Raw genomic sequence first — 9470 nt, forward strand, 5'->3', positions numbered from 1 at the left:
ATGTATAGACATGACTTGTCATCTTTTGTTATCAGTATGTATTATTACAATTTTAATAGTTTTTTCCTTTCTTAAAATGTGTATACATTTTTTGGCACCCTCTGTATATAATACTTAGCCATAATTAGTTAATAAGGATATATTTATTGTAAAGCCCTAGTATAATTCAAAAATGTTTTATTGTAGAAATAGAGGAAGTTTTATACACTTAAAACTTAACAGAAAACTAGAAACCACATACAAGTTCTACAGTAGTTAAGGTCCACAAAGTTTAATTGGCAAATTCCTGCCTGGCCACGTTTTGGTTTCCCAACTCCCATTTTGAAAGCATATTCTTGAATCACTGCTACTCCAAAGCCCTACTTCATCCTGTAAGTAGTTGGCAGGTTTAATAAGTTCTTAAGTCCTCACTTATATGAATGCCATGCTCTCTGTGCTATAGTCACCTGAGTCTATATGTTGCTTTCACAGAATTTCTTCATTTATTAATATTGTTAGGAACAGTGAAAAATCCTGAATGTTTTTGTAACATAACTATTAGAATCTTGCTTTAAAACTCAAGTTCCATGTACAGATGTCCTCAGTTGCCTTTTCTGTGGAACCAGGGTCTGTGATTTACAGTTAACACACACTTGGCACAAGAGTTTTTGCGTGTTACTCCAATTCAGTTCTGTAAATCCAAAATCTGTTTTCCCAAGAATCCAGAAGTTGCGATTATCCAATCTTAGCCACTAGATGGCGATGATGCAAAGAGCCAAGTTCTCCCTGTGTACTTCATTCAGCAAGACTTAACCCCCATGTACAGTAGGCCTAACTGCATGTTTTCAAGCTATAGTAAAGGGCTGAGTTTATTTTCAGACTGTGGCAGTACCTATAGTTTTTAAAAATACAATAAAAATGAATTCCTAGACAAATGAATTAAGACACAAAATACAAGCCCCAATTTTTTTATTAGATTCAACAGAAAATTACTCCAACAAGTTGTTTTAAGTTACTAAATACTTGCTATCATTATCTGTATTTGTCTCCTACAGACCATAACATATGGTGTTAGTAACACATGAAGCAGGCATTGTCTGAGGACCACACTGAGTAGTGCTGCAAAGCTGGCTGGACAGTGCATCCCCTTCAGTCAGTAGAACCTGGTTCAAAATGTGGCTCCGTTACCACTAGCTGGGTAGCTGTGGAAAGGTCACTTAACCTTTCTAAGGCCCAATTAGCTCATTTGGATCAGGTAAATAGTATCTATATTTAGGCTTTCTATAAGAACTCAGTGATCATGTACTAACCTCTGAGGAAGCTCTCAAATGTTAGTAGAAACAGAATATATAATTGGTACATTAAATATTAAACACTGGTTTTCTTTTCCTCTGGTCTCAGCTTCATCATCATACTGCTTTTTTTTCCATGAATAGAAACAACGTTCATGTGTTCAGTTGATCATCAAATAGTTAAAGGTCCTTGTAACCTTGTTTGATGTCTCTAATGGAAGGAAGCACAGCTACTTGGAGATCCTTGACATACGTGTCCTGTCTCTGTGGGCAGTTTAGCCCCTAAAGCTGGCAGCTTTAGTGGGCGGGAGGAGGACTACAAGAAGCAATGAAGGACACAGAGGGCGCCTATTCATCCAGACCTGTCTGCAGTCAGATGCTTCCCTGCCCTACACAATTGAAGAGCTACAGAAACATTGCTGCCAGCTCAAAGTCTAGGTGGTTTATTACAAAACCCAGGAAACACTGGCAAGTAAACTTCATTAGGGAAGATCACGGGTGGCAGTTTGTTCTTTAATCATTGCAGCTACCATTTCTTGTGACCTTACTATGTCAAACATACATGGCTTCAATCGTTACAACAGTCCTGACAGATGAATTATTTTAGAGATAAGGAAACGGGTTCGAAGATGTTAAAATGCTTAAATTACACAGTGCCACTTACTGGTTCTAAAATGCCAGCCAAAAACTTGTGCTCTTCATCAATGTATTTACTACATCTGGAAGCAAATCACTCTAGCTATGGTCCACATTAGTCTTTAAGGTTAAGTGAATAGAATAAAATCTTAACAGCACAGCTTCAAAAGTTGCAAGAGCTGTAAAGTCAGTCTAAACTACCAAAAAAAAACTTATGAAAAACCTATAAGTACCGTACCAGAAAAAAAGTATCTTCCACTATGAAAATGTCAGAGGGTAATTTTAAAATCTTGGCACACAGTTTCCACAATTTTAAAATGTTGGGTCCAAAAAGCCTATTTATCTGATATAAACTATAATAATGCTCTATATTAACAAAGGCATGGAGATTGAAATCAAGATCATGTAATGTGCTCAACTTTGGCCAACACTGTAAGAGTTTCAACTTTCAAAAAAAATTCCTGAGATGATTGTGCAGCAATTCTGTCCATGTTCATTTTACCTTTCTGCCCCAAAGAAGAAAGGCCTAAGAAACACAAATGTAAAGCCACTCCCTGAAAAACTGATATGCTGGTGGTAGGAGGAAAAAAAAGTAGAATTAAGGCTTTATAAACCAGGGAGTGTCTTGTTTCTGTTATATAAAGGGATTTCTTCATATGTTATTTTGATAAAAGGGAATTTCATAGGTAAAAACCAATATTCAAAATTATAAAACAAATAGAAGTGTCTATGTATAATCACTGCATCAAAAATTTGCAAGAGATTCAACAGAAATTCTTTAGTTGACAAATGTGGTTTGAAGGGGTAATAAAATCTTTTTATGGCTGAGGCAAGAGTCTTGTTTCCTGTTGGACCAAAAACAGACGTTTCATTTCCCAAATAAGTAGGTTCTCCACTGTAAAGAAATATTCTTGTATACTTGGTTTCTATCTTCTTGAACTCTGCTCCAAGTTCAGCCAACTTCTTATATGTCCTTAACACAAATTTGGAACAGTCGTAGGATTCAAACCATGTCTCTGCCCCTTTTTCTGGGCTGGCTAGGACAGTCCATGTCTCATAATAAATCCCTGTTTCATTGTCCTGTTTTACCCACTTTGCCATTTTGTTAAACGTGTTTCCTAGTTAAAAAAAAAAAATCATTTATATGACTATCAAAGCTAATCAATCACATTAGTTTAAAATGTTCTAACCAGAGCAAGGTCATGAATGTACATGAATAAACAATAGTTTCTGAATTTCCAAACCTGCATCTCATATTAGGAATCGAAGCTCAGTCCATTTTTATTCCAATTTTTCAAGGCACAAGGTATTTCTGAATTGTAAACATATATAACATATAATAGGTGATAAAGAGAAGTCTTACATACTAATTCTATAATCATTTCAACTATAGTAAAAAGCAAAATTATACACATGCAGAAGCCCTGCTTCGTTACCCCACTCAACAAATCTTGGATTCAGAGACAAAAAAAGAAAAAGAAATCAAGGAAAAACTGGAAGAGTTAAGAGTGAACGGGTCCAAGTCAGTGTAAGAAGCACTGAGGAGGGTGGAATGCAGAGCTTTCCTGTTGCAAAGCAGGTATGGGGACAGTATCAATGGAGGCCTGAGGACCAGCTGCTCCAGCAGGCAGGCCTACTCAGCTGATCAGAGGAAGCTCTGTACCCATCCACCTTCAATGTCTGGTATTTCCTCCTCTCTGTACTTGCACCTATTGGGACTTGCTTACAACCTTCCCACCCACCACACAAATTCTTCCAATGAATCCACTAAAACTGGAAATGTTTTTGGCCAAGTTCATGGACTACACAGACCTCTAAACAGCTAACACTCTTATCACCTTGTACCAGAGCAGAAAAACCTCTCTAGGTGTTAATACTTTGCACAGTTACACCCTCATCTGGGTATCTGTAATGCCTAAAAGGGCTTGTCCCAATATTTCATTTTGTCACTCTGTGTGAACCTGTATTAGGTTACTCCAACTTGAGTCCATAAAATCAGTACTTCATGTCCTATGAAATGAATAGAGTGGCTGCCTTTGTCAATTTTATGGAATTAAAATTGTGGAATAATGTAACATCTGTTTTCTTAAAACTGGGGATACTGTTCTTAGTGTTCTTCAACTTGGAAAAGAATGCTTCAAAACACTATAACATGAAGAAAGGTCAATGAACAGGATTCATCACAAGGCAGATGGATAACTTAAAAGATTTAAGTAACGGAATATTACAAGCTATCTTACAGAAACTAGTGATCACTTGTTCATATGTTCATACATTTATGTCAGAAGGAAGGATTTTCAGATAATGAGGTGGGTGGAAACAAATGAGCGATGTGAACTGGCCTAGAATGAAGGGAAGAGTAGCTACTTATTATGCCAGACATCGTTAAAAGAGAAAAACGGACTTTTACATTGCTGGGGTGGTTTGGGGCACATCAATGAGACAGAAGAAAACAGCATCGTGTACAGTTAAAAGATCCTCAGATTTCATTTAAGAGACGCCAGTGCTACTCCTGGTTCTACATCCAGCTCTGTGACCTTAAGAGACAGGTAAGTCATGCCACCTGGCTGAACCTCAATTCCTTATTTGTAAAAACAAGGGTATCTTATCCTCCCACTGAACAGATTCCAAAATGCTTTGTAAAGAGCTATACAAGTGGAAGCATGATAAGTTCCTCAAGGCCTCTGATTCATTGAATAATTACTATCACAAACAGTGCTTTCATTATGTTTCCATCTTTTGGAGAACAACAGTTTATAATGTAGCGCTCTATAAATGATATGAACAAGCTCCCTGCCTCCAAAAGCAGTGAGAGCCTCAGCCCCAATCTACACATGAGGCAATCAGTCAACGAGGTAAAATGTGACCAAGGTCACCTAACCAGTTTCTGAAAAAAGTTCTGAACAACTTTCTTCATCATGTACTAAATGCAACACAACTGTTTCGGCAACTTTCAAATACATCCAAAAGAACAGAAAATCTCAGCGATAAAATATTTAAATAGCTCAAGAGGCCTCAAATCGATAAGATCACGTATGTTTTGGGAGGCAATGTAGCAAAGTAGTTAAGAAAATGGTCAATAGGGCTTGACTGCCAAGGTTGGAGTCCCACTTCCTTAGTTGAGACTTTTAATTCTGTTCCTCATTTTCCCCATCTGTAAAATGGAAATAGTAGCAACTATCTCGGGGTGGTTGTGATGATAAATGATGTGACATATGTACCGCAGTACACTGCCAGGCCCAGAGTTAAGTCCACATGAGTGGTAGCTATTATTATTTTTCGGCATAAAAACATTTTAACTTATCATCACTAAAAGCTTCTTTCCAGATAAAGCTAACAGGTCCTTTAATCAATGATTTTTTTCAGGTATTTTATGGACTTCCCTCTATTATTTAAGAAGTCCAATTAAATTGTGCAAAGTGTTTTACCATTTCATTCATTTTCACCATGGGAATAGAGCAGATGAGCTACTTATCACTGACAGCTAAAGTTTTGCATGAATAATAGTTTGAGTCAAAGGTTAGTGGTTCCAGAAGTACATTTGATAAATTGACCCCTATAAAGTACATTACGGAAATGCCTCAATAAAATAATGTCTATCATTTAGATATTGACGTAATGATCAAATACTGCCATGTTTTTTAAACTTACCTGATATGGTTGCTACTTGAACTAATGTCCCGTTTTCCTTCCAGTGATTATCATCGATTCCTTCAAAAAAGCAGGCAGCTCCTTGATTACACCAGAAAGGGGCATTCATTTCAGGTCGGAGATGGGGAAACGTGCAGTTTCCAAGTTGGAAAAGTTCATACCATTCCATTGTGTAGTTCTTGCCAGTTAGAGCACTCCTGAATCCAATCGCATCATGCATAATTTTCTGTGTAAAGATCATACATGTATAAAAGTATCTGTGAAGCAACCACTGGTCCAGGAAGCAGGTGGGAGAAAATATGATATATCACAACTGCATAGCAAGTAGAACCACTGCTCAGCTGTTCCTTTCATGTCGCTAGTCCCGTGTCCACTGTGTGGCTCCTCAGAATCCAGGCCCTCACCCGCTCTGATTTTGGCCACTGCAACTCATTTCACATAGGAAGGACATATGCTACGTGGACACGTTCATAATTTCCATACATCTTAGAATGAGTACGAGAAGCCTCCATGCCATAGTCTCAGGAAGGAACTCTATGTGCCACACAGGTGAGGAGAGGTTCAATGGTGAGTTAATCTAGGAAAAGTGCATACAGCAGGGCCTGGAAATGAAGTGCTTCCTGCCTGCCTTGCTCCTTCCTCTGGATGTCCTCTCTTCTTACTTTCTAGCAGCTGGATACAGGAGTTGGGCTTGGATTCGGAATATTGAAATGGATTAGAGCAATTGCATTTATTATTGTCAGGATCACAAAACCTGTTAATATTTTTTCGTGACTACTCATTTTAAATACACTAAGAGGAAAACCAATAAAGATGATCTTGGGTTGTCGGAAAAGTCATGATACAGTTTTGCAACGAAAAACGTAGAAAAATTACGTCAGGACTTTTCCAACAACCCAATAAAATCAGCCATTTGAATAGTGACTGTTCCCTCAAATCCACTCAATAATGACATCATTTAATTAAAGTTGTAAGGTCAATACACATCCTTACCAGGTGTCCCAGGAGGTCTCCATATTTAAATTCCCATACTGGGGCTTGTAACCGAAAGACTTCAATGACATCATCACCCTTCATATCTGGGATAGGTGAGCCCGTTGGACAGAAAGTATATTTAGCTTGACAATAAGGATCTGGTGCCGGGCGGAAGGAAAATCGTCTAATAAAGAAAAAGAAACCATCAACTTAGATTCTAATAGGAATTTGGTTCTTCTTGCACATTTTAGAATCTAGATTTCAATTTCACTGTCAACATTTTTAGAGAAAACATTCAAAACTCAGCCCAAACCGTGTAAGTATACATTTTATTTGTTATCCTGTGAATAAACTCCAATGATATACTTAGTAGCAAATTATACATTAAAAGTACTTTGATAAATGCATACTTCCCTGATACCACTGTGAGAATTTTGAAGATGGTAACCATATCTGAAAATGTTTTATAGCTCCAGATCTTATTTAGTAGACAAATATTTACTGAATAAAGGAATATTTTTCAAAATGATATTTAATTTCCCAAACCATACACTAAGATTATTCAAAGATAATTATAATTAAATTGAACATATTTTCTATTTTCTTAATAATTAACCAACATTCCTTAAACCAATATTTATTGAGGATCTACTATGTGTAGGACATTATACTAGGAAGAAGGGACACACAATTATAACGATGTTTCCTTCCTCAAGGAGCTCTGGGTGGGGGCTGAGAAGACATTAAATAATGAAGCGCAGTGTGCTAAGTGCTAACCCAAAGAAATATACAAAGTCCTGTGGGCACAAGAGAGGGAGAAATGTTTACCTGTGTGGATGGGTGGGGATGAGGAGTGCAAAGAAAGATATAAAGATCCAGTCTAGGTTTTTAAAATACTTTCGAAGGTTAGGACAGAAAAGGAGAGAAAACACGAAGTATTATAAGACAAGCAGGGCACATTGGAGGAGTCTCAGGTACATAAGATTGGCATTTAAGCTTCAAGGCAGGAGTGGTGAGAGGAGAGGTAGGCAGGGACTGTCATTCTGCACTAACACAGTGTGAACCACAGCCTCTGAAGTCCTACAACTGGGAGGGTTGAGCCCAGGAGTGAGCCTAAAGAATTTTAAGAAGCAGATCTGATGTAACTGAATTTGCTATACAATCAACCTTATTTCATGAATTAGAAAAGGGTGGAGAGAGCGCCCAAATTAAGTCTGAGAGGTCAGTTAGGAGGTTACTGTGATAATGCAACAAGGAAAGAAGGCAGCCTGAGATGGCCACTGCAACAGGACTACGGTTGAATTTTCAGCTCAACAGACACTGGTCACCACCCATATTAGACATTGGGAGACAAAGATGAAAGACAGAACGAAGCTGCCTGTTATCTGTCCTCTGAGGAGCCTAGATCCCTAAGGTTCTAGCCGCATCTATTGTTTTACAATCCTAACACATCAACAAAAATCTCTTTTACGAAGTTAACAAAATCTTGATGTTAGCCAAAAATATTAACAATCTTCCCAAAAGCTTATGAGATTTAGGTATACTTATCTGTTACAGGTGTTCACCTGATTTAAATAAAAACACAACCATAGATAGATAGATAGATAGATAGATAGATAGATAGATAGATAGATAGATAGATAGATAGGTTTCACCTGCCCACAGCAAAATCTATTTTAGGTCAAAGGTAATTTCTGAAGCATAATTTAAGGGTGAACAATAAATTTTATTATATTCAGTTGAGGGGATTAGATGGAGACATACACTTAATACTTGAAACTTAGACATAAGAAGTCATAGTACCTTGCTCTTAAGTCAAATGGTTTTGGATTTACAATCTCTTCCTTGTTTTATTGAATATTTAATTTTTACTTCTTATGAACATTTTATTAACATTTTACAGAAAACCAGCTTCAACCCCAAACTTCTCTTTTCAAGTGAGACTCTATCAAGCAAAAGGAAGAAGTGGTGCAAACCTTATTCAGTGAGCAGAATACACTAATATCCAGGTTTGAAAGTAGCTGGCATGTATTAGATTTAATCCTCCCAATAAACCTGAGGTAAGTGCGACCACTTTCCTACTTTGTGACTCAGGACATATGGGCACAGAGATATTGAGTAACTTTCCCAAGATCACACAGCTAATCAGGGGCGGAGCCTGATTTGATGTGCAGCAGTTGGAACCCAGAACTCGCTCCCGACCACTAGGTTATCCTGCCTCCCATCTCACTATTTTGTCATCCAAAATAGCTGTGCGTTTTCAAAAGCTACTGGCGTTTCCCCTGCCTAATGCTGACAGCATGTTTTGTTTCTGTTTAGTCGTCTGACAGTGTCAAGCCCTGTAGATACTGTTCTAGGTCAAAGGCTGGAATCAGCTTCACAGGTTTGCAGTCTCCGTGCTCGGCTTATGACCGGCGTCCTCCCTCCAGGCTAAAGACAGTGGACAAATGAGGTCACCAACCTTCCTGGTTTGCCCGGGGTCGAGGGAGCGGGGGATTCCCGGGACACGAGACTTCTGGGACCCAAAACGGGAAGTCCCGGCGAACAAGGCGAGTTGGTCATGCTGTAAATTCTACCAAAGGTTACTGCACACTCATGATAACTATATGATGGTGCATGACACACGAATGCAAAACTAGGTTTCCCGACACTGTTCAAAGAGTCTAAAAGTCACACGATAAAATAACACTATTCCCTTTTTCTTCCATAACTCAGGTCAGCCCGAAGCCCCGGTCACCTCGTCACTGGCTCAAGTGTCCGGAGAGGCAGGAAGGCCTCAGAGCGGCGCGCAACAAGCAGCTGCCACTCCCGAGCGCTCAACTTCGTTCCACACGGCGCCCTCAGTGTCGCCGGGCGCCGCCTCCGCGCGGCCGCGTGACCCGGAAAACAGGGCCCGCGCTGGAGCGCCGGTCCCCCCACCGCCCCCCGCACCCCCAC

General features: G+C 38.9%; 1 protein-coding gene across 2 annotated transcripts in view; it reads right to left on the reverse strand.

Moving 5' to 3' along the window:
* Positions 1–931: 931 nt before the first annotated feature.
* CLN5 (CLN5 lysosomal BMP synthase) overlaps positions 932–9470 on the reverse strand; it is a 16262-nt gene continuing 7723 nt past the window's right edge. The window contains exons 1-4 of one of the 2 annotated variants that reach the window (XM_019654307.1): positions 8995–9258; positions 6552–6717; positions 5559–5784; positions 932–3025 (exon numbers count right to left, since the gene is read on the reverse strand). In XM_019654307.1, coding sequence (XP_019509852.1) covers positions 2514–3025; positions 5559–5784; positions 6552–6717; positions 8995–9095 — 1005 coding nt within the window. In that variant the 5' untranslated portion in view covers positions 9096–9258 and the 3' untranslated portion in view covers positions 932–2513. Of the gene's footprint in view, positions 3026–5558; positions 5785–6551; positions 6718–8994; positions 9259–9470 lie in introns of those variants that run through there. The other variant, XM_019654306.1, reaches the window with a different exon arrangement.

This window comes from Hipposideros armiger, unplaced genomic scaffold, assembly GCF_001890085.2.
Source record: "Hipposideros armiger isolate ML-2016 unplaced genomic scaffold, ASM189008v1 scaffold_219, whole genome shotgun sequence".
NCBI classification, from domain to species: domain Eukaryota; kingdom Metazoa; phylum Chordata; class Mammalia; order Chiroptera; family Hipposideridae; genus Hipposideros; species Hipposideros armiger.